At 38.0% G+C, this 24,766-nt stretch overlaps 2 protein-coding genes across 5 annotated transcripts in view; one reads left to right on the forward strand and one right to left on the reverse strand.

Moving 5' to 3' along the window:
- LOC128311840 (olfactory receptor 52L1-like) overlaps positions 1 to 24,766 on the forward strand; it is a 63,344-nt gene that overhangs the window by 30,386 nt on the left and 8,192 nt on the right. For 3 of the 4 annotated variants that reach the window (XM_053203581.1, XM_053203579.1, XM_053203578.1), the window contains 2 exons: positions 3,052 to 3,166; positions 23,773 to 23,853. The gene's annotated coding sequence lies outside the window, so the exon portion shown is untranslated. The remainder of the gene's footprint in view (positions 1 to 3,051; positions 3,167 to 23,772; positions 23,854 to 24,766) is intronic. The other variant, XM_053203580.1, reaches the window with a different exon arrangement.
- LOC128311842 (olfactory receptor 688-like) lies at positions 5,920 to 6,885 on the reverse strand. The gene has a single exon (XM_053203583.1). The coding sequence runs from the start codon at positions 6,883 to 6,885 to the stop codon at positions 5,920 to 5,922; it is 966 nt and encodes a 321-aa protein (XP_053059558.1).

Genomic DNA, 24,766 nt, shown 5'->3' on the forward strand with positions numbered 1-24,766 from the left:
TCCTGTGTACCTTTTGGGCTCCCATTATTTTCCATAATTCTATCACAATAGTCTTTTGTCTTTTGGAGTTTCCTCGTATTTTTTGTTTCATAAATGACTCTCCATTTGTTTTGTATCATGTTATGGGTTGATTTATTATTGAATATCTTGTCAGTATTGTTAGGTTTTGGAATGGGAGTAGGGAGGTGCAGTGAGTGCTGAATTTGTCATGTTGATCCAGAAATATTTGGAACTTACTTACTCTTTAGAATTTTTGAGACTTTCCTGATAGCTTATTATTTTATCATTTCCTGAAAATAATGCATGAAAAGAACATGATGTATATTATCTGTTTTTACTTGGTGTTAGCTATTCAGCATTCATTCAAATCCACCTTTGTATAACTTTCCATTATCATAGAGACTGGGAAACAAAAAATACTCAACTTTGGAGTCTGGTAATTGGAGATTAACATCAGATTAATTTATGACCAATCAGATATAAAGGTCTGTAGAGGCTTCCTTTTCCATCTCTTCTTCTTGGCTGGAGTTTAATGTGGAGGATGGTGGTCATTGCTTTGAATGGCAGAGCAGAGAAGTAGAAAAAGCCTGGCCTTTTGTTGGTATAGTAGAAGTGTTATAACAACTCAACTACCTGAATCTGTGTGTGTGTGTGTGTGTGTGTGTGTGTGTGTGTGTGTGTGTGGTGAGATAAAGAAACTCCAATTTGGTTAAGCCACTATAATCTAGTGTGTTTTATACAGCTAAGCACATCCCTAATTGGTAGTTGACTAACGTTTCCCCTTTTTGATGTTTTGTGCCTTGTACAAGATAGTACATTGTTGTGACACTTCTAGCTTCTGTTCATTCTTCACTCACTTTCCAGAGTAGGAGTATCTTATTATTAGTGATTGATGTAAAGGAGAAAAAAAAATGGGCATGTAGAGCTCAGTCCCTTTCTCTCTTCTTGTCTCTGCAACATGTATCTCTATGGCTCTCAGCCATGTGGTAACTCCAGTTGTAAAGGTCCTATGTCTTCAGGGTCCTATGTCTCAGCAGTTTGGGAGAGTCATTTGATTCAAGATGTTGTTAGCATTTGTTTAATTAACAGGGTATATTGAAACAATATAAAAAGCATTCAAAATCCATATTTAGATAAAGAATTCTCAACAAGATACTAGAAAACAGAATTCAGCAAAATAGAAAAATGATTATATACTATAATCAAGTGTGTTTTATCTAAAAAATGTAAGATTGGTGAAAATCAACTAATGCAACATACCATATCAATGGAATATAAACCCAAACCACATGATCATCTCAAGATGTAGAAAAAGCATTTGACAAAATCCAGTACTCTTTCAAGATAAAGACACTTAAAAACTAGGAATAGAAGGGAGCTCCCTCAACTTGATGAAGCCCATCTATTAAAACCCTACAGCTAACATTATACTTGATGATGCAAGATTGGAGATTTTCTCTCTTAGATGGGGAATAAGATACAGACGTCTGTTCCCACACTTCTATTCAACATACTGAAGTTCTAGCCAGGACAGAGGCAAAAAACTAAAATAAAGGCACTTGGTTGTAAAGGAAGGAGTAAAACTATCTCTATTTGCAGACGACATGATCTTGTATGTAGAAAAAAGCTATTATAAGTAATAAACAAGTAATGAACAAGGATATAAGGTAATTTGTACATAAATTATTTGTATTTTTTATGCTAGCAATGAACTATTCAAATAAGAAAACAATTTCATTTAACACCAGAAATAATTAAATATTTAAGAGTAAACTTAACAAGTGGAAGGCAAAATGTGTACTCTGAAAACTACAAAATGTTGAGAAGAAATTAAAGAGAAACTAAATAAAGGGAAAGATATCTTTTGTTCATGAGAAGAGATAATATCGAGATGGCAATACTCCTGAAATTGATCCACAGATTCTGTGAAGTCCCTATCAAAATTTCAACTGCCTTTTGGCAGAAATGGACAGGTTCATCTTAAAATTCATATGGAAATTCAAGGGACCAAGAAGAGCTAAATAATATTTTAAAAAAAGAATAAAGTTGGTGGACTCACACTTCCAAACTTACTACACAGTTATAATAATCAAAACAGCATGGTATTAATATGAGGATGTATATATAGTTCAATGGAATAGAATTGAAAATTCAGAAATAAACTCTCATACTTATGGTTAACTGGTTTTTAACAAAGTTATGAAATCAATTTGATGGGAGGAATAGCCTTTTCAACAAATGGTGCTGGGATAATTGGATATGCAGGATGCATATCATTTTCTCACATATCATATATAAAAGTTAAAATGAATCATAGGCTTAAATGCAAGAACTAAAACTATTAAACCCTTAGAAGATAATATAGGAACAAATCTTTATGACATTGACATTAGGCAAAACCTATGAGACCAAAAGCATGAGCAATAAAGAAAAATATATGAGTTAGATGTCATCAAAATTAAAAACGTCCATGCTTCAAAGAATACCATCAAGACATTAAAAAGACAACCCCACAGCATAAGAGAACATACATGCAAATCATATCTCTGATAAGGAACTTGTATATAGAATATTCAAAGAACTCTTACAACTTAATAATAAGAGGACAAACAACCCAACTAAAAATCCAGTTTAAAATTGGACAAATGATCTGAATGGACATTACCCTAAAGAAGACATGCACGTGGCCAGTATGCATGTGAACACATACATGCTCGACATCACTCGCTATCGGGAAGCTCAAATCCAAAACCACAATGGAATACTACCTCACACCACCTAGGATACTTTAATCAAAAAAGATAGATAAAAGCAAATGAAAAATGGACTTTTTATTGTAGAATGGTCTTAGATTTTTAGAATAGTGTTAGTTGTGAAGATACTGTAGAATTCCCATATATCCCACTCCTACCTTCTCTATTGTTATTAATTTCTTTGGTACAGTACATTTGTCACCTTTCACTAACCAATATTGATATAGTATTATTAACTAAAGTAATGCTTTATTCAGATTTTTAAAATGTTTACCTAATGTGTTTTTTTCTGTTCCAGGATTCCATCAGGACACAACATTACATTTAGATGCCAGGTCTCCACAATCCTTTTGCTTTGATACTTTTCTTATGGTTGGACCAGGATTATGTGTTTTTGGAGAAATGCCAAAGAGGTAAAGTCTATTCTCATCATATCATATCAGAGATACTTATTATGTACATGATTTGTCAGTGTTGATGTAAACTTGATCACCTAACTGACATAGTGTTTGTTGGGTTTCTTCATTTGTTTTTTAACTGACTGAGCCACCCAGGCACCCTAGTTTCTTCATTTGTAAACTGATTCTTTTTCCCACTTCCCATACTGTACTCTTGGGAGAGAAATAACGAGTTATGCACTTAAGAAGTAAGTAATTATGTTCCAGCTATTTGAGGATGGTGTATATACATAAATTATTTGGAAATTTTTACATGGGAGATTTGTCTATTATTCTCCATTTATTTATTGAATCATCTACTTATATCAGTATAGACTCATGGATATTTATCTTGTACATTGGGTATTAATCCCATACCAGGACTTTTGATGTGTAAAGAACTTAGAAGTCTTCACTCCTGTCCTTACAAGAAGAAAAATTAGAAAAAAAGGAATATTAATAATTTTTCTTGAATCCATAAGGGAATTGATTGTTGCAGGGCAAAGTGCCACCCCAAAATTTGGAGAGATAGGAAAACACAGAGAATCAGTTTACTTAGAGTAGAAGCTGCTGGAGCCACAAACTGGTAGGAAGACATCAAAGGTAATTTTGGCATATTGCTGGAGTATGAGTGTAGTTTAGTATGAAAATGAGAAATATTTGGGGACTACAGTCTTAGGGAAGCCCCACACTTAATATCCAGCAATTCCAGCAGATTCTCACAGTATAGATCCAAGATGGGCCCCCTGGATTTTGGCAGGAGGAGGGGAGAAGTTAACATTATGAAATAATCCCAGAGCATTCTCCATGATAAAGGCCTCATCTCCATGGGGAAGAGACTTTATTACAGCCATTTCCCACCTAGAGGAAGGGATTCCTCTGATACCAGGAAGTCAGTTAGCCCTGTCACCTCAGTTTTCTTGTGGGTCCAGGAAGTGGTTGATTTTCAGTTGTTCAACTTTTTCTTGATGTGAGGATGGGAATGACAACTTCTAAACTTTCTTTACACATTTAACCTGAAAAGAAGTCTCTCTGAGTCTCACATAATTGTTACTAATTTGTTAGTTTTCCAATGTCTATACCCATTTAAAGATGTTCATCCGTGATTTCTACTTGTTCTCAGCAGGACACTTTGCTTGAATTATCCTATCAGCCATTAATAAAAATGGATCCAATCTCTTGGATGGCAATATTAGAGGAGATTCTAGTATCTTTTTTTCTGGGACTTTTTTCTTTCTCCCTGAAGTGTCAAAGGATCCCAGGGACTTGGTCTAAACATCATGTGGAAAGAGTAACAGGCTTTGACCCATCCATTAGTACACTACTGTTTATCCGTTGTCACTGCTTTTGTTTTTGGTGTCTGGAATCACAACTAAAAACAGGTGAAAGCACATGGTCCAATTCTGTATTGACATTAGATATAATGAAACTCTATCTAACTCACTCTGTCAAAGGAAAGATGATTCAGTTCCTTGAGGGTTAATGGCCTAATGCTGTCACATTTGAACTTCCAAATTTACTGGCACAAGTTAGGCTTCTCCTTGCGAAGTCAGCCATAATGCTATGTGATTGGGTCAGAAATGTCATATCTGCATGCTATCTTGGAGCCAATATTCCACCCTTATTGATCTGGCACTGAAATAAATAAAAAACATTAGAGCAACTTTCATTCTTTTTGTCCCCAAACAAATATCATTTATTTTACAGAAAAAAATACTCTTTAGATACTTTTGGTGTCCTTTATAATTTCAGTGAACCATTGGGCATCATTAGGATTTTCTGAATTCATTAGAGAAATTCAAGTAATGTTGAATATAACGAATTGAATATTCCTCTTTAGGCTCTAATGCAAATAAACTCAAGAGTTGGTAAAAACTTTATAAAATAACAAAATAATTACTGTCAAATTCTTGACCTACATTCTTTTTTTAATGTTTATTTATTATTTTGAGAGAGAGAGAGAGAGAGAGAGAGACAGAGTACAGAGTGGGGTAGAGAGAGAGGGAGACACAGAATCTGAAGCAGGCGCCAGACTCTGAGCTGTCAGCACAGAGCCAGACATGGGCTTGAATTCACAGACCACAAGATCATGACCTGAGCTGAAGTCAGACACTTAACCGACTGAGCCACCCAAGTGTCCCAACTTGACCTACATTCTTATAACTGATAGGGATCCTATAGAGTGACTATAGAGGATTTAAAATGTGCTGTGTTTACGATTGGACAGGAAAATTGCTGCCACCTTTTAAATGGAATATTCTTTTATTAAAAGACAAGAGATTTATAATTTCACTTGGAGATCATTCCTTTTTATTGTCATCTTAATTTATGTTTTTAAAAGTTAGTAGCAAGGTTGAATAGAGAGAAAAGGGTAAGGGTTAAGAACAGAGACTCTGGAGCCTGAATGCTTAGGTTCTAACCTCACTCTGCAACGTCCTTCCCATTTGACCTTGGCCAAGTGTCTCAACTTTCTTGCCTCACCTGCAGAATGTGTAAATGACAGTTGTACGTGTTTCATAGGGTTGTTGTGCAATTATATGAGTTAATATTTGAGAAATGCTTAGAACAGTGCCTGGCACATAGTATACGCTTTACAAAACAGGTGAGTTAATTTGAATCGATATTGCTAGCAACTGGGAGACCTGGAATTTTAACCCAGGGCTGTTGTGCTCCAAAGCCTGTGCTCTTTCTGTAATACCAGTTGTAAAATTCTGCCATCAAAAGTTGGCTCACTTCCTGGACACATTCTCACCCAAACCAAGCACCCTCTGGAAGCCCACTCTCAGCTCCTGGGTCCGGAGGGCATACACCATGGGGTTAAAGGCTGGGGGCATAACATTATGCAGCACGTTGAAGAGAACAGGGATGAAGGGGACCTTTCTTCCTGCCAGGTGGGTGACAGACAGCACAATAACGGCTGTGTAGAAGAAGACAATGAGGATGAGATGGGAGCTGCAGGTACTCAGGGCCTTCGATGTTGCTTCAGCGGAGTTCAGCCTCAGCACTGAGCGAACAATCAAAGCATAGGAAGCAAAGACCAGACCCATGTCACCCCCAAGTGTAACCCATGCCAAGGCCAACTGGCATACTCTGTTAATAGTGACGTCATCACAGGCCAGACTAGTGACCCCCAAATTAGAGCACAGACAGTGGTCAATTTCATTTCTGGAGCAGTAGTGTCGCTGGGCAGCCAGTACAGGCAGTGGGATGGTCAACAGGCCATTCCTAAGCACCATGGACAGGGTGGCTTTGATCACAAAACCCTCATTGACTATGGAGGAGTACTGAAGGGGGTAGCAAATGGCTACATATCTATCCACAGCCATGCAGAGGAAGATGCCTGACTCCATTCCCATGAAAGTATGGATAGCATAGATCTGAGCAAAGCACTCGTGGAGGCTGATGGCCTTGGCATCAAACCAGAGAATGGCCAGGATCTTGGGCATGATGGTGGTAGCCAGGCCAATGTCCACGATAGCCAAGATGCCAAGGAGCTGATACATGGGCTGGTGCAGGGAAGGCTCATGTTGGATGGTGATCAAGATGAGGATGTTGGCAATGAGAGCTAAGATGTAGAGCAGAGCCAGGGGCAGGGAGAGCCAGTGCTGCCACTCATGAATACCTGGGAGCCCCACCAGGATGAACTCAGACACTTGAAGCCTTGAGCTATTGGTTATACTCAGGGTGGTATCCATATCATGGGATGTCTTCTTCTCAGCATCTGCCTACGGATTAAGGGAAGCAAGGATAGTGTGTGGTTAGCTTAGCTAAAGGTTAAAATTTCTGTGCAGGTATAAGATTCACCACAATAATTCAGTTCTGTTAAATATAATGCATCCTTTATCCCCTTGAGACTCTGGGAAAAAGTTTACCTAAGAATAAAAGAAGGTTCAGTGTGATAATGAGATAAAGATTTAATATAATACAAGTAAAGATTTACTGATTCTATGTGCCTGAAATCCAGCATATATTTTTATATGCTGGGGACATGAACATAATGCGGGAGACAGATACATTTTAAAGAAACATACATATCAGGCCTGTTCTAGCTTTCAGTGGTTGCCAAACAAAATATTACAGACTGGGTAACTTAACCAATGGAAATTTGTTTTCTCACAGTTTCGTGGGCCAGAGGTCCAAAATCAAGGTGTTGGTGGTCCTGTTTTCTTCTCAGTCCTCTCTCATTGGCTTATAGATGACTGTCTTCTTCTGATGTCTTCACATTGTCTATTGTTTGTAAATGCACATGTCTGTGTCCAAATTTCTTCTTAAGGACACTTGTCACATTGGATTAGGGTCCATGGTCAAGATTTCATTTTAACTTAATTACCTCTTTAAAGACTTTTTCTGCGAAACTGTTAATTCTGAGGTCCTAGAGACAAGGATTTCAGTACCTGAAGTGAAGCATACAACTGATCCCTAACAAGTAAGTAAAGTTAGGGAGTAGAGGTGATGTCTCCATTCTTAGGGATTTCAGAAAGAGAATAAGTGGCCGCAGTTAGAACTCTGACCAGGCTTTTTGAGTGCCTTGTTGTTGGAGAATAATTTCTGACATAAAGCACTTCATTTAATTTTACCATACAGGTGAGGAAACAGATTGAATGATTTGTCTAGATAAGGATCATGTATCAAAATCACTAATATGTGTCAAAGCTACAGCAAAAATTTAATGTTATGCATTAAATCCAACACTCCTTTCATAAAATCTTAGCCAAAAGGTTAGTACCCTATGGAATAGCATTTGTTTCCTTTTCTGATTATGAAAGGAATGTTAAAGACATACCTAGAGCTGTATTTTTAAATCCCTTATGTTATTAACAAAAGGTAGGAGGAGGAACAAGTGGCAAAAATCTTAAATTAAAAAAAAATGTTTATGTATTTTTGAGAGAGGGAGAGAGAGAGCAGGAGAGGGGCAGAGGGAGACACACACACAGAATCTGAAGCAGTCTCAGGCTCCAGGCTGTTAGCACAGATCCCGACTGACACAACCTCATGAACTGTGAGATCATGACCTGAACTCAAATCAGATGCTTAACCTACAGCCACCCAGGCGCCCCACGGCAACAAACTTTTAACAGCTTCTATATTTCTGTATGGTACAAATTGGAAATATAGCACGCACATTTAGCCTTTTTTTTCTTTGCTTAAGTAATTTTGTGGCTTGCTTTTACTCTTGGTTCTCTTTTTAAATATATTCTTGATTTATTAATTTTTTAATTTTTGGAGAACTTTTCAAACAATTGTATCTAAAACTGTACCTGAGAGACTGATGTCAGCAAAATAGTGGGCTAGGAAACTGTAGGTCTTTGTTCTACCACAGATCACTAATCAAGCAACAGATTGACCAAAATAGCTTTGTGGTTGTTCTAGAAACTGAGAAACTAAGTTACGATCTATAGGGACCACGTGAATGAATGCCCAACCGAAGAAATGCCACACTCAAAATTGCAGGAGTTTTCACGGTATTTTCTCACTCTTGTCTCACCCTCTCCTTTATGCAGCATGGTACACGCAGGAGGAATCCATCCAATTCTTAGTTTCTCCCTTGAGAGGTAAGGTAAAAAGTATTTTCATGGTCGTCTGACTGGGAAGTCCCATCCTTTTGAGGTTGTCCCATCATCTTAGAGCTCTGCTTCATTTCTCTCCTATTTTCTGATCATAGACCATAGTCTCTATAGATGGGAAGATCTTGTAAGAAGGGAGGTAGTAAAGGTGAAGATCAAATAAGTAAAGCCAGCCATGGAAGTGGAAGGCATATACTAATCAAATTCAGAGTCAGGACAGAATTACTGGAATGTACACATCAATCCCCTCACCTCTCAGGATGTAGATCATTGGTTGGTTTCCTTACTACTTCAGGAGGATCTTTGAAGAGGCTTTCACACTGACAGTGCTTTCTGTAGCTGTTTCTGCTCTCCTGGCTTCAGCTACCTGTGTTCAGCCATATGTTTTCAGAGCAGATCTGTAACTTTGTTTGTCATCCCTGGAGTGTGGGGTTTTAGAATAAATTAGATCCTGGTGATGCCTGGTTTGGTGTGCTGGTCTATAAGCCCTCCCCACTCTACTCTAAGCGTCCTCCAGGGTGTAATGCTTTTTTTTTTTTTTTAATCAAAATAAGGCCTCTGGTGCCCTTGGGGGTTAGCCAAGTAATTTCAGGGAGTAGACACATCCAACACTAATCTTAGGGCAGTTCCCCAGATAGACAGCTTTCTACTCCAGACTCCTCAGAGTTTAACTGATGAATAATTCTCCTCAAATTGTATGACAGTTCTGAAGTAGCTCCCCACCTTCAAATGTATGTTTACTTCATATCCCTCCCAGAGATTGCCTCTATTTATTTTCCCCTTCACAAACTTTGTGAGTAACCTCTTTATTTTGTTTACTCTTCCTCATCTTCTTGATGTTTATTTCACTACAATTTAATTTTTGTTTCAATATTGCACAGAAATTTCTCTCATTAATACTCTCAAATTGCCAAAAATAATGTATTTTTTTAGAATGTAATCTCACTCAAACCCTTTCTAGTGTTTGTCTGTGTTGATCAGTTCCTTCTAGTACCACCTGCCTCTCTTGTATTTCATGACGTGGTACTTTTAGTGTTAATTAAACTGAAATAAAAGAGTGATGTTTAACTTGTATTCAGATCAAATCCTTCTTAATGAGAAATATATTGGTTGATAAGTCTATCTAAAATGGCAGTCCCAATTCTATCATTCTCTGCTTTATTTCTAGGACACTGATCACAACATGCCAAATTATGGACTTACTTCTTTGTTATTTTGATTTTTAAAATCATTCCCTTTGGGTTGTTTTACTTTTTTGATGATATCCTTTGTCTTTTTTTTTTTTTTAATATATGAAGTTTATTGTCAAATTGGTTTCCATACAACACCCAGTGCTCATCCCAAAAGGTGCCCTCCTCAACACCCATTACCCACCCTCCCCTCCCTCCCACCCGCCATCAACCCTCAGTTTGTTCTCAGTTTTTAAGAGTCTCTTATGGGGCGCCTGGGTGGTGGAGTCGGTTAAGCGTCCGACTTCAGCCAGGTCACGATCTCGCGGTCCGTGAGTTCGAGCCCCGCGTCAGGCTCTGGGCTGATGGCTCAGAGCCTGGAGCCTGTTTCCGATTCTGTGTCTCCCTCTCTCTCTGCTCCTCCCCCGTTCATGCTCTGTCTCTCTCTGTCCCAAAAATAAATAAACGTTGAAAAAAAAATTAAAAAAAGTCTCTTATGCTTTGGCTCTCGCCCACTCTAACCTCTTTTTTTTTTCCTTCCCCTCCCCCATGGGTTCCTGTTAAGTTTCTCAGGATCCACATAAGAGTGAAAACATATGGTATCTGTCTTTCTCTTTATGGCTTATTTCACTTAGCATAACACTCTCCAGTTCCATCCATGTTGCTACAAAGGGCCATATTTCATTCTTTCTCATTGCCACGTAGTACTCCATTGTGTATATAAACCACAATTTCTTTATCCATTCATCAGTTGATGGACATTTAGGCTCTTTCCATAATTTGGCTATTGTTGAGAGTGCTGCTATAAACATTGGGGTACAAGTGCCCCTATGCATCAGTACTCCTGTATCCCTTGGGTAAATTCCTAGCAGTGCTATTGTTGGGTCATAGGGTAGGTCTATTTTAATTTTCTGAGGAACCTCCACACTGTTTTTCAGAGTGGCTGCACCAATTTGCATTCCCACCAACAGTGCAAGAGGGTTCCCGTTTCTCCACATCCTCTCCAGCATCTCTAGTCTCCTGATTTGTTCATTTTAGCCACTCTGACTGGCGTGAGATGATATCTGAGTGTGGTTTTGATTTGTATTTCCCTGATGAGGAGCGACGTTGAGCATCTTTTCATGTGCCTGTTGGCCATCCAGATGTCTTCTTTAGAGAAGTGTCTATTCATGTTTTCTGCCCATTTCTTCACTGGGTTATTTGTTTTTCAGGTGTGGAGTTTGGTGAGCTCTTTATAGATTTTGGATACTAGCCCTTTGTCCGATATGTCGTTTGCAAATATCTTTTCCCATTCCGTTGGTTGCCTTTTAGTTTTGTTGATTGTTTCCTTTGCTGTGCAGAAGCTTTTTATCTTCATAAGTCCCAGTAGTTCATTTTTGCTTTTAATTCCCTTGCCTTTGGGGATGTGTCAAATAAGAAATTGCTACAGCTGAGGTCAGAGAGGTCTTTTCCTGCTTTCTCCTCTAGGGTTTTGATGGTTTCCTGTCTCACATTCAGGTCCTTTATCCATTTTGAGTTTATTTTTGTGAATGGTGTGAGAAAGTGGTCTAGTTTCAATCTTCTGAATGTTGCTGTCCAGTTCTCCCAGCACCACTTGTTAAAGAGACTGTCTTTTTTCCATTGGATAAAAGTCTTTTTTCCATTGGAGGCTAAAGTCTGGGATTGTGATGCCTCCTGCTTTGGTCTTCTTCTTCAAAATAACTTTGGCTATTCGGGGCCTTTTGTGGTTCCATATGAATTTTAGGATTGCTTGTTCTAGTTTCAAGAAGAACGCTGGTGCAATTTTGATTGGGATTGCATTGAATGTGTAGATAGCTTTGGGGAGTATTGACATTTTGACAATATTTATTCTTCCAATCCATGAGCATGGAATGTTTTTCCATTTCTTTATATCTTCTTCAATTCCCTTCATAAGCTTTCTATAGTTTTCAGCATACAGATCTTGTACATCTTTGGTTAGATTTATTCCTGGGTATTTTATGCTTCTTGGTGCAATTGGGAATGGGATCAGTTTCTTTATTTGTCTTTCTGTTGCTTCATTGTTAGTGTATAAGAATGCAACTGATTTCTGTACATTGATTTTGTATCCTGCAACTTTGCTAAATTCATGTATCACTTCTAGCAGACTTTCGGTGGAGTCTATCGGATTTTCCATGTATAATATCATGTCATCTGCAAAAAGTGAAAGCTTGACTTCATCTTTGCCAATATTGATGCCTTTGATTTCCTTTTGTTGTCTGATTGCTGATGCTAGAACTTCCAACACTATGTTAAACAACAGCGGTGAGAGTGGACATCCCTGTCATGTTCCTGATCTCAGGGAAAAAGCTCTCAGGTTTTCCCCATTGAGGATGTTAGCTGTGGGCTTTTCATAAATGGCTTTTATGATCTTTAAGTATGTTCCTTCTATCCCAACTTTCTTGAGGGTTTTTATTACACTTGATCTTAGCCAAAAGGCCGAGAAGCGATTCGAGGGTTTTTATTAAGAAAGCTTGCTGAATTTTGTCAAAGGCCTATTCTGCATCGATTGACAGGATCATATGGTTCTTTTCTTTTATTAATGTGATGTATCACATTGATTGATTTGCGAATGTTCAACCAGCCCTGCATCCCAGGAATGAATCCCACTTGATCATGGTGAATAATTCTTTCTATATGCTGTTGAATTCGATTTGCTAGTATCTTATTGAGAATTTTTGCATCCATATTCATCAGGGATATTGGCCTGTAGTTCTCTTTTTTTACTGGGTCTCTGTCTGGTTTAGGAATCAAAGTAATGCTGGCTTCATAGAATGAGTCTGGAAGTTTTCCTTCCCTTTCTATTTTTTGGAATAGCTTGAGAAGGATAGGTATTATCTCTGCTTTAAACGTCTGGTAGAACTCCCCTGGGAAGCCATCTGGTCCTGGACTCTTATTTGTTGGGAGATTTTTGATGACTGATTCAATTTCTTCACTGGTTATGGGTCTGTTCAAACTTTCTATTTCCTCCTGATTGAGTTTTGGAAGAGTGTGGGTGTTTAGGAATTTGTCCATTTCTTCCAGGTTGTCCAGTTTGTTGGCATATAATTTTTCATAGTATTCCCTGATAATTGTTTGTATCTCTGAGGGAGTGGTTGTAATAATTCCATTTTCATTCATGATTTTATCTATTTGGGTCATCTCCCTTCTCTTTTTGAGAAGCCTGGCTAGAGGTTTATCAATTTTGTTTATTTTTTCAAAAAACCAACTCTTGGTTTCATTGATCTGCTCTACAGTTTTTTTAGATTCTCTATTGTTTATTTCTGCTCTGCTCTTTATTATTTCTCTTCTTCTGCTGGATTTAGGCTGTCTTTGCTGTTCTGCTTCTATTTCCTTTACGTGTGCTGTTAGATTTTGTATTTGGGATTTTTCTTGTTTCTTGAGATAGGCCTGGATTGCGATGTATTTTCCTCTCAGGACTGCCTTCGCTGTATCCCAAAGCGTTTGGATTGTTGTATTTTCATTTTCATTTGTTTCCATATATTTTTTAATTTCTTCTCTAATTGCCTGGTTAAACCATTCTTTCTTTAGTTAAAGAACACCCGTTCTTTAACCTCCATGCTTTTGGAGGTTTTCCAGACTTTTTCCTGTGGTTGATTTCAAGCTTCATAGCATTGTGGTCCGAAAGTATGCATGGTATGATTTCAATTCTTGTATACTTATGAAGGGCTGTTTTGTGACCCAGTATGTGATCTACCTTGGAGAATGTTCCATGTGCACTTGAGAAGAACGTATATTCTGTTGTTTTGGGATGCAGAGTTCTAAATATATCTGTAAAGTCCATCTGATCCAATGTATCATTCAGGGCCCTTGTTTCTTTATTGACCGTGTGTCTAGATGATCTATCCATTTCTGTAAGTGGAGTGTTAAAGTCCCCTGCAATTACCACATTCTTATCAATAAGGTTGCTTATGTTTGTGAGTAATTGTTTTATATATTTTGGGGCTCCCGTATTCGGCACATAGACATAATTGTTAGCTCTTCCTGATGGATAGACCTTGTGATTATTATATAATGCCCTTCTTCATCTCTTGTTACAGCCTTTAATTTAAAGTCTAGTTTGTCTGATATAAGTATGGCTACTCCAGCTTTGTTTTGACTTCCAGTGGCATGATAAATAGTTCTCCATCCCCTCACTCTCAATCTGAAGGTGTCCTCAGGTCTAAAATGAGTCTCTTGTAGACAGAAAATAGATGGGTCTTGTTTTTTTATCCATTCTGATATCCTGTGTCTTTTGATTCGAGCATTTAGTCCATTTACATTCAGTGTTATTATAGAAAGATATGGGTTTAGAGTCATTGTGATGTCCGTAGGTTTCATGCTTGTAGCGATGTCTCTGGTACTTTGTCTCACAGGATCCCCCTTAGGATCTCTTGTAGGGCTGGTTTAGTGGTGACGAATTCCTTCAGTTTTTGTTTGTTTGGGAAGACCTTTATCTCTCCTTCTATTCTAAATGACAGACTTGCTGGATAAAGGATTCTCGGCTGCATATTTTTTTTTTGTTCATCACATTGAAGATCTCCTGCCATTCCTTTCTGGCCTGCCAAGTTTCAGTAGAGAGATCGGTCACGAGTCTTATAGGTCTCCCTTTATATGTTACAGCACGTTTATCTTTAGCTGCGTTTAGAATTTTCTCTTTATCCTTGTATTTTGCCAGTTTCACTATGATATGTCATGCAGAAGATTGATTCAAGTTACGTCTGAAGCGAGTTCTCTGTGTCTCTTGGATTTCAATGCCTTTTTCCTTCCCTAGATCCGGGAAGTTCTCAGCTATGATTTCTTCAAGTACACCTTCAGCACCTTTCCCTCTCTCTTTCTCCTCTGGAATACCAATTATGCGTATATTATTTCTCTTTAGTGCGTCAGTAAGTTCTCTAATTTTCCCCTCATACTCCTGGATTTTTTTTTATCTCTTTTTCTCAGATTCTTCTTTTTCCATAATTTTATCTTCTAGTTCACCTATTCTCTCTTCTGCCTCTTCAACCCAAGCCGTAGTTGTCTCCATTTTATTTTGCAGCTTGTTGATAGCATTTTTTAGCTCCTCCTGGCTGTTCCTTAGTCCCTTGATCTCTGTAGCAAGAGATTCTCTGCTGTCCTTTATACTGTTTTCAAGCCCAGCGATTAATTTTATGACTATTATTCTAAATTCACTTTCTGTTATATTGTTTAAATCATTTTTGATCAGTTCGTTAGCTGTTGTTATTTCCTGGACGTTTTCATGAGGGGAATTCTTCTGTTTCGTCATTTTGGATAGTCCCTGGAGTGGTGCAGGACTGCGGGGCACATCCCCTGTGATGTCTTGAATAACTTGCGTTGGTGGGCGGGGCCGCAGTCAGACCTGATGTCTGCCTCCAGCCCACCGCTGGGGCCACAGTCAGACTGGTGTGTGCCTTCTCTTCCCCTCTCCTAGGGGCCGGATTCACTGTGGGGTGGTGTGGCCCATCTGGGCTACTTGCACACTGCCAGGCTTGTGGTGTTGAGGATCTGGAGTATTAGCTGGGGTGGGTAGGCAAGGTGCACGGGGGCGGGAGGGGCAGGCTCAGCTTGCTTCTCCTTCGGAGATCCGCTACGGGAGGGGCCCTGTGGCACCGGGAGGGAGTCAGACCCGCCGGAGAGATGGATCTGCAGAAGCATAGCGTTGGTTGTTTGCTTGCGCGGTGCAAGCCAGTTCCCTGGCAGGAACTGGTTCCCTTTGGGATTTTGCCTGGGGGATGGGCGAGGGAGATGGCGCTAGTGAGCGCCTTTGTTCCCCGCCAAGCTGAGCTCTGCCCTCTGGGGCTCAACAACTCTCCCTCCTGTTGTCCTCCAGCCCTCCCGTTCTCCGAGCAGAGCTGTTAGCTTATAACCTTCCAGATGTCAAATCCCGCTTGCTGTTGGAACACACTCCGTCTGTCCCCTCCATTTTTGCAAGCCAGTCTCAGGGGCTCTGCTTGGCTGGAGGCCCGCCCCTCCGCCCCAGCTTCCTCCCGCCAGTCTGTGGAGCGCCCACCGCCTCGCCCCCTTCCTACCCTCTTCCGTGGGCCTCTCCTCTGCGCTTGGCTCCGGAACTCTGTTCTGCTAGTCTTCTGGTGGTTTTCTGGGTTATTTAGGCAGGTGTAGGTGGAATCTAAGTGATCAGCAGGACGGGCGGTGAGCTCAGCGTCCTCCTACGCCGCCGTCTTCCCAGGATTGGTTCCTGGCTGTCCTCCTTTTTTTAGTTTTTCAAATAGCTTGTTAGAAGGTATGAACTGCCGTGCGGAGGTCACGCTGCCTCCCCAGGCATGGCCTGGCTGCGGGTCGCCCAGTGACCTACGGCCCAAGGACCGCAGGTGAGGCGCCACCATCTTCCCAGGATCCTATATATAATATACCAATGATATCCTTTGAAGCACAAACATTTCTAATTTTGATCAAGTCCAATTTTTCTATTTCTCTCCCCTCCCCCTAACCCTTGTCCTGTGCTTTTGGTGTGTTAGCTAGGAAGGCTTTGCCTAAACAAAGATCATGAGGATTTACTTGTACATTTTCTTCTAGGATGTTGGTAGTTTTAGTTTTGATATTTAGGTTTGTGACTCATCTTAAGTTAATTTTTGTGTATGGCGTGTTGAAGGGTCCAACTTCTGTCTTTGCACATGGGTATTCAGTGGTCCCAGTACCATTTGTTGAAAAGACTATTATATTCTCGTTGAATGATCTCACAAGCCTTATTGAAAATCAGTTGACCATGAACATACAAGTTTATTTCTGGACTCTCAATTCTGCATCCAGCTATTTGTCTGCCTTTATGTCAATACAACTTTGTTTTGATTACTTTTCTTCGAGGTTGATTTTGAAATTGTGAAGTGTGAATGCTCCAACTTTGATTTTTTTCCATGATTGTTTTGATTCAAGGTCCCTTGAAATTCCGCATGAATTTTATGATCAGCTTGTCCATTTCTTCAAGAAAAAAAAAAGCAATTTGTGTTTTGCTAGGGGTTATTTTGAATCTGTAGATGAATTTGGGGAGTATTGCCTTGTGAACCATATTAAGTCTTGAGTAATGAACACAGACATCTTCCTATTCATTTAGTTCTACTTTAATTTTTTTTAGAAATGCTTTGTAGTTTTCATTGAGCAAGGCTTGCACCTCCTTGGTTAAATTTATTCCTAAGTATTTTATAATTTTTGATGGTATTATAAATGGAAGTATTTCTTATTCTATTTTTGAATTGTTCTTTGCTCATGTATACAAATACAACTATTTTTTTTTTTTTTTGTATCCTGCAACATTTCTGAATTCATTAGCTCTAATGATTTTTTGTTTTTGGTGTATTCTTTAGGATTTTCTATATATAAGATCATGTCATCTGTGAATAGAGATAGTTTCACTTCTTCCTTTTTTATTTGGATCCTTTTTACGTAATTTTGTTGCCTAATTGTTATAGTCAGTCCAGCTAAAGGCTTGTCAATTTTGTTGATCTTTTCGAAGAACCAAGTCTTGGTTTTGTTGATTTTCTTTATTCTTTTCTATTCTCTGTTTCACTTATCTTATTGTGATCTTTGGTTTTTCCATCTTTCTTCTTGTTTTGTGTTTAGTTTGCTGTTCTTTTCCTAGTTACTTAAGCAGGAAAGTTATGTTTTTGATTTGAAATTTATTTTATTTTTCAATGTAGGTGTTGTAGGTATAAGTTTTGAGGAATGTGTTTGCTCTATCCCATAAGTTTTGGTATGGTGTGTGTTCATTTCTATTCTTATCAAGTCTTTTCTATTTGATTTTCTCTTTGACCCAAATTTTTAAAGAAGTGTGTCACTTAATTTTCACACCCTTTTAAATTTCTGGTTTTCTTTCTATTATTGAATTCTAATTTTATTCCATTGTGATTAGAGGAGATAATTTGCATGATTTCAGTCTTTTTAAATTTATTTACTCTTGTTTTGTGGGCTAACATATGACCTGTTCTGGAGAATGTTCCATGTGCCCTTAAAAAGAATGTGCATTTTGCTCTTACTGGGTTGGATGTTCTATATATACCCATTAGGTCTAGTTGGCTTATAATGTTATTCTAGTTTTCTATTTTCTTATTTATCTTATGTATAGTTGTTCTATCCATTATTGAAGTGGTTGTTGAAATCCCCAAGTATTGTTGAACTCTTTACTTCTCCCTTCAATTCTGTCAATTTTTGTTTCTTATATTTTGAGGCTCTGTTGTTTGGTGGATGTATATGCATTATTGTCATAGTTACTTGATGGACTTACCTTTTGCCATTATTTTATATCTCACATAGCTTTTTTTTTTTTTTTTTGGCCTCAAGTCTATTCTTATATTAAGTATACTAATATATATCATAGCTTTCTTTTGGTTACTATTTGCATGGATTATCTTTTCCTGTTCTTTCACTTTCAATTTACTTGTGTTTTTGGTTTTAAAAACCAATTTCTGCCAATTTCTGCCTGCTAGTCTAGTTAAAGTCATTACTGATAAGGAAGGACTTCTGCCATTTTTCTAGTTGTCTTCTACATATCTTATATCTTTTGTATGCCTGGATTTCTCAATTCTGTGTGTTACATAAATATTTTAGAGTATACTGCTTTGATTCTCTTCTCCTTTCTTTTTTCCTTCTTCTTCTATTGTATATTTTTTTGTTTATTTTTGTAGTTTTTCCCTGCGGATTACATTCAGCACCTTAATTTATAATAATTTGGTTTGAATTAATATCAGTTTAGTTTCAATAATATTAAAAATACTTTGCTTTTTTATAGCTTCATTCCCCTTATCTTGTTATTGTCACAAATTACATCTTTATGTCAGTCCCTCAACATAAATGTAGAATTTTGTTTGGTAGTTTTACTTTAAATCATATAGAAAAAAGGTATTTACTAAAATATATAATTGCCTTTTTATAAAAGTAAAAAATTAAGTCTGTTGTAGTTACCATACATACATACATAATGTTACATTAATTTCAGATGTACAATACAATGATTCAGCAATTCCATATATTACTCAGTGCTCATCACAATAAGTGTACTCTTAATCTCCTTCACCTATTTTACCCGTCCTTCACCCACCTCCCCTCTGGTAACCATCAGTTTATTTTCTCTAGTTAAGAGTCTGGTTTTTTTGTTTATCTCTCTCTTTTTTTCCCTTTGATTTGTTTCTTAAAATCTACATATTATTGAAATCACATGGTATATATCTTTTTTCTGACTGGATTATTTCACTTAGCATTATACTCTCTAGATCCATCCATGTTGCAGCAAATGGCAAGATTTCATTATTTTTTATGGCTGAGTGATATTCCATTGTATATTTATACCATATCTTCTTTATCCATTCATTTATCCATGGACACTCTGATGTGTCCATAATTTGTCTATTATAAATAAAGCTTCAGTAAACATAGGGGTGCATATATTTTTTTGAATTAGTTTTTTCATATTCATTGGGTAAATACCCAGTAGTGGAATTACTGGATCATATAGTAATTCCATTTTTGATTTTTAGAGAAACCTTCATACTGTTTTCCACAGCGGCTACATCCGTTTGTGTTCTCACCAACAGTGCATAAGGGTTCCTTTTTCTACACATCCTCACCAATACTTGTTTCTTGGGTTTTTGATTTTAGTCATTCTAACAGGTGTAAGGTGGTATCTCATGTGGTTTTGACTTGCATTTCCCTGGTGATTAGTGATGTTGAACATTATTGTCTTTTATATTTACCTATGTTGTAAACTTATTTGTGTCCTTCCTTCCTTCCTTCCTTCCTTCCCTCCTTTCTTTTTCCCTTTCTTTCTTTCTTTCTTTCTTTCTTTCTTTCTTTCTTTCCTTTTTCTTCCTCCCTTCCCTCCCTTCCCTCCTTCCTTCCTTCCTTCTTATATTTTCTTTCTTTCTTTCTTTCGAAAAAGAAAAGCTTCATTCTACCAAACTATGTACAATTAGCATTAAAAATTTTCCCTAAATGATAAATGTCTCCAAATATTAAATAGTATATACCATATTTATTAATTAAACATTGCTAAAATTTATTCAAATTCTCCAATTGCTGCTTCTCAATTGGAGAATGTTCTGTTTCTTTCTTTTTTTTTTTAAGTTTATTTATTTTGTGAAAGAGGGAGAGAGCATCCACTTGTGTGCATGCATACGCAGCAAAGGGGCAGAGAGAACAAGAGAATTCCAAGCATGCTCTGCACTTTGAGTGAGGAGCGTAATGTGGGCTCAAACTCTCAAACTGTGAGATCATGACCTGAACCAAAATCAAGAGTCAGATGCTTAACCGACTGAGCCACCCAGGCACCTAGAGAATGTTCTGTTTCGTATAAAGAGATCCAAATGGCAAAAAAAAAAGTGGTAATCCACTGAAAAAAAGTTCCAGTGAGTATTATGAATGTGGCAGAAATTTTTAGCCCAATTCAGTTAACTTTACTATGGTGATTTTGTGAAGTCTGTAGTGAAATGTCATGAAGAAGTATAGGTCCATGTCTCCTAACCAAAGCAGAGTGCTTATAAAACATTTTTTGATATGTAACTTCAATTTCTTGACAATAAGAAATTAGTTTAAGCTGGTTTAGAAAGCAGTAATGAAATGCTCTTTTTGCAGGCCACCATACATTACTGGACACTTTTTTGTTTGCAATGATGGCTATAACACATATCTGGAAACTTCATCAACATCCGACTATTGTCCAGATTTCTTTCAATTTTATTTTTTGTCAAAGCCCATGATCCTCTTCAAGATAGGTCTCTGCTCTTTTAAGACTAAGAGATCTTGGGGTGGCTGAGTGGCTCAGTTAGTTAAGTGTCTGACTCTTGATTTCATCAACTCAGGTCATGATCTCAGGGTTTGTGAGTTTGAGCGCTGCTTGGGGCTACACGCTGACAGTACAGAGCCTGCTTGATATTCTCTTCTCTCTCTACCCCTCCCCTGCTTGTGTTCTCTCTATCTCTCTCAAAATAAATAAATAAACTTAAAAAAAAGAGAGATAAGTACTTCTCCTATCATCTGTTTGTGATCATCCATTGTGGTGTGATACCTACCTAGTTGTCCAGTGTTTTCACATTTCCTATGGCAGCCAGAAGCTGGATAGCAGAAATTCTGAAGTCTGCTGTAAGGCCTTGAATTGCTGTTTGGGAGTAAGTTTCCACCATGGCTTTCAACTGGTCTTCATTTAAAACAGATACGGGTCTCCCTTAAAGCTCATTTTTCAGACTCACATCCCAGAACAAAAATTTCAAGCCACTAAGTATAGTCCTTTTACTAACAGAGCCTTCTCTAAAGACAGACTTGATGTTTCTACTTCCTATGGGTGCATGAAATCCTAGTTTAAGATCAGATAAAAAAGTATTGAGAAATCTTTCAAAGATATGGTAATGTTCACATCAGAAAAGATGATGATTTCTCTTAGTGATTTGTTTTTAGAAGTTTCCTATTAACGAATGCATAACCACAAGGACAAGATTTACATACAACAGGAGCATGTTGGTTGCAATCAGGGCATGATTTGGTGGCCATCTTCGTTTTCATGGCTCAGGTTGTACACATGCTTTTCTCTGGCAGCAGTGGCTCAGGCTCCTCCCTTTGTATTTCAGTGGACTGGCCCTCTGTCCAACCTCATGCCTGCTGGCCAGACCAAGGCTGTTCTTTATTTCTTTGTATGGATTTGAGTTACTGTTTAGAGTCCTTTTATGTCATCCTAAAGGACTCCTTTTGGATTTTTTTGGTAGAATAGTTCTTCTAGCTATGAACTCTGTTTTTGTTTTGTTGGTAGTTGGCTGGTTATATTTTAATTTTCCCTTTATTGTTGAGGATTGCTTTACCAGATACAGAAATCTTGCTTGATATTTTTCTTTCAGAACTTTTAATTTGCCATCCCACTGACTTCTAGTCTTCATGATTTCTGATGAGAAATCAGCTGTTAATATTATTGAGGCTCTCTTATGACTTTTCTCTTGCTACCATTGGGATTATTTTTCCTTGTCTTTCCAAAGTTTGATTATAATATGTCTCAATGTGGATCTTGTTGAGTTTATCCTACAAAAATTTATTGAGCTCTTGAATGTATAGATTCGAATCTTTCATCCAATTTGGGAAGTTTGCTGTGACTATTTCTTCAAATATTCTTAATTTTTCTTTTTTCTTCTCTGGCATTCCCACTATGTTTGTGTTAATGTGATTTATTGGCACCCTACAGTTCTTTTAGGTTCTGTTCACTTTTTGTCATTCTATTTTTCTGCTTCTCATTTTGGTTAATCTCAATGGACTTGTATTCAATTTATTAAATTATGCCTGTTTACATCTGCCATTGCACCCCTCTAGTGAATTTTTATTTTAGTTATTGTACTTTTCAAGTCCAGAATTTTTATTTGGTCTCTTTTTATAATTTCTCTTTTTTAATTGATATTCTTGATTTGGTGAGACAAATATTGGTTTGCCCTAGTTTTTGTTCATGGTTTTCGTTTGCTCATTGAGCATATTTAAGACAGTTTCTCTTAGGGCACCTAGGTGGTTCACTTGGTTAAGCATCTGACTCTTGATTTTGGCTTAGATCATGATCTTGCTATTCATGAGTTCGAGCCCTGTGTCAGTCTCCATGCTGATGGTACAGAGCCTGCTTTTGATTCTCTCTCTCCCCCTCTCTCTTTTCCCATTCCCTTCTCTCTCTCTCTCTCTCAAAAATAAATAAATAAACTTAAAAGAAGACAGTTTCTATTAAGTCTTTTTTTTATGCCTATGTATGAGATATACTTATTTCTTTTTTTTTAATATATGAAATTTATTGTCAAATTGGTTTCCATACAACACCCAGTGCTCATCCCAAAAGGTGCCCTCCTCAATACCCATCACCCACCCTCCCCTCCCTCCCACCCCCCATCAACCCTCAGTTTGTTCTCAGTTTTTAACAGTCTCTTATTCTTTGGCTCTCTCCCACTCTAACCTCTTTTTTTTTTTTTTCCTTCCCCTCCCCCATGGGTTTCTGTTAAGTGAAATAAGCCATACAGAGAAAGACAGATACCATATGGTTTCACTCTTATGTGGATCTTGAGAATATTTCTTTGGATACATCATAATTTTTGGTTAAATGTGGACATTTTGAGTATTATAATGAAACGACTCTGGAATTCAACTTCTCCCCCTCCCTGGGGTTTGTGTGGCCTTTAGGATGAAATGAGTCCTTCAGGATGAAATGAAAGGACACTAAGCAGTGACTCCTTGTGGCAGAACTGTTGGCTCTTTAGTGATTCCAGATAAAATTTATAAATCTATATTTTTTGTTGTTCGTGGTTACTGAAGTCTCTGTTGATTAGTTTAGTGGTCAGCTAGTGATTTAACAGAATTTTCTTTAATTGCCTGGAATGAAAATACTCCATTCTTTGCAGGTGGGGTCTATGTGTGTGTTGAAGTATGCCTTCAACAGTCAACTAGGCACTTTATACTGCTACTGTAATATTGGTTTTCTGCTGTACAGAGACTGAAGGTCAGCCAAGATAAGAGTTAAGGGCGTTTTACAGTCTTTTCTGAATATGCACTCAGCCCTGGACATGTTTGACATGTCCCAGGTTAATATATGGAAGCTTTTCAAAGTAAGCACCTATTCCAGTGAGATATCTCACTCCCCGGCCTTTCCTCTAATGTTTTTGGTAAATCTGTGGTTTCTCCAGCTATAATTTCTTCTCTCAGGTGGCAGAGGCTACTCCATTTGTCTTTAAATGATTTTGACAAATGGTCATAAGTAACCACCATCCTATCCTGGGACAGTTCTGAGTTATGTGAAATAAAAGCAACCTCTTTGCACCTGTCCTTCAAGAAATCACAAGACAGGTCAAAATAAACAACTATAATTCTTTGAGAGCAATGTCTGCTCTGCTTCTTCCAGCACCATGGACCCTCCCATGAGGAACATGAGCTGCCATTTTTAAGACCACTGCTGAACTAAAGAGGGAGGAATCAGGCCGGGGTGAGTTAAAATATCACCGAGTTCTCTTGCTGAGATTCAGTCAACTTTTTCCTGATTAAATGTCACCTCGTTTCTGCAAATCTTTGACTAGTTTCCAGGGTTCTGATAAAGTTGATTATAGCAGTTTGTGATAGTTTATTTTCTGTTGTTGTTGGGGGACAAGCCCCTGTGGTTCCTTAGTATTCTATTTCACTGAGGTAACCAGAAAGGGTTTTACTTTCTGGTTGTTACATGCTTGTCTGGAAGGCTTTGCTGCAGCATGCACAGCTTCTTTAGTGCCCAGGCCCTACACATCTTCCCAAGCACCCAGCTCCTGTGGTGCTTGGCAGCTACAAGTACCCAGTGGTCAGGTGCTTCCTGCACCATCTCCCTGGGGTGGGTTTATGACAGAGCATCTGGTGAGGTACCTTCTTGTGAACAACTGTCCTCAGCACCCTAGATTGTGGATTTCCAGCAATTTCAACTGACACATCATCACAACAACTTCTTTTCTGTTTGGTGTATCATCTTGTGCCCTCTCCAACAGGGCCTGATTCTCAGCTCAAGGTGGGTCTTCCTGGGCAATCTTTCTTGTCTCTAGTGGTAGGGGCTGTTCCTTACATCTGCTATTGCTATATTCTTTAGAGTTGTCTCTCATTACTAGCCAATCTCTTGATAATCCAATCCTTGTTACAGTTGAAAATTATTTATATAAACTTTCCCTGTTTAAATTATCATGTGGTTTGTCTCCCCTGATTATAACCAGAATAGTATATGTTGGAGGAACAAAACATACTGGAATTTGGTGTGAACAAATGATTTAGTGAAGATTTACAGTCAAACAGAAATGAATTTTGCCAACTGAGTTGTAAACTATATTAAAAATTCAAAAACATTTTTTAAATAAAAGTGATATGCTTTAAAAAATCATCAA

Source organism: Acinonyx jubatus, chromosome D1 (assembly GCF_027475565.1).
Source record: "Acinonyx jubatus isolate Ajub_Pintada_27869175 chromosome D1, VMU_Ajub_asm_v1.0, whole genome shotgun sequence".
Taxonomy (NCBI): domain Eukaryota; kingdom Metazoa; phylum Chordata; class Mammalia; order Carnivora; family Felidae; genus Acinonyx; species Acinonyx jubatus.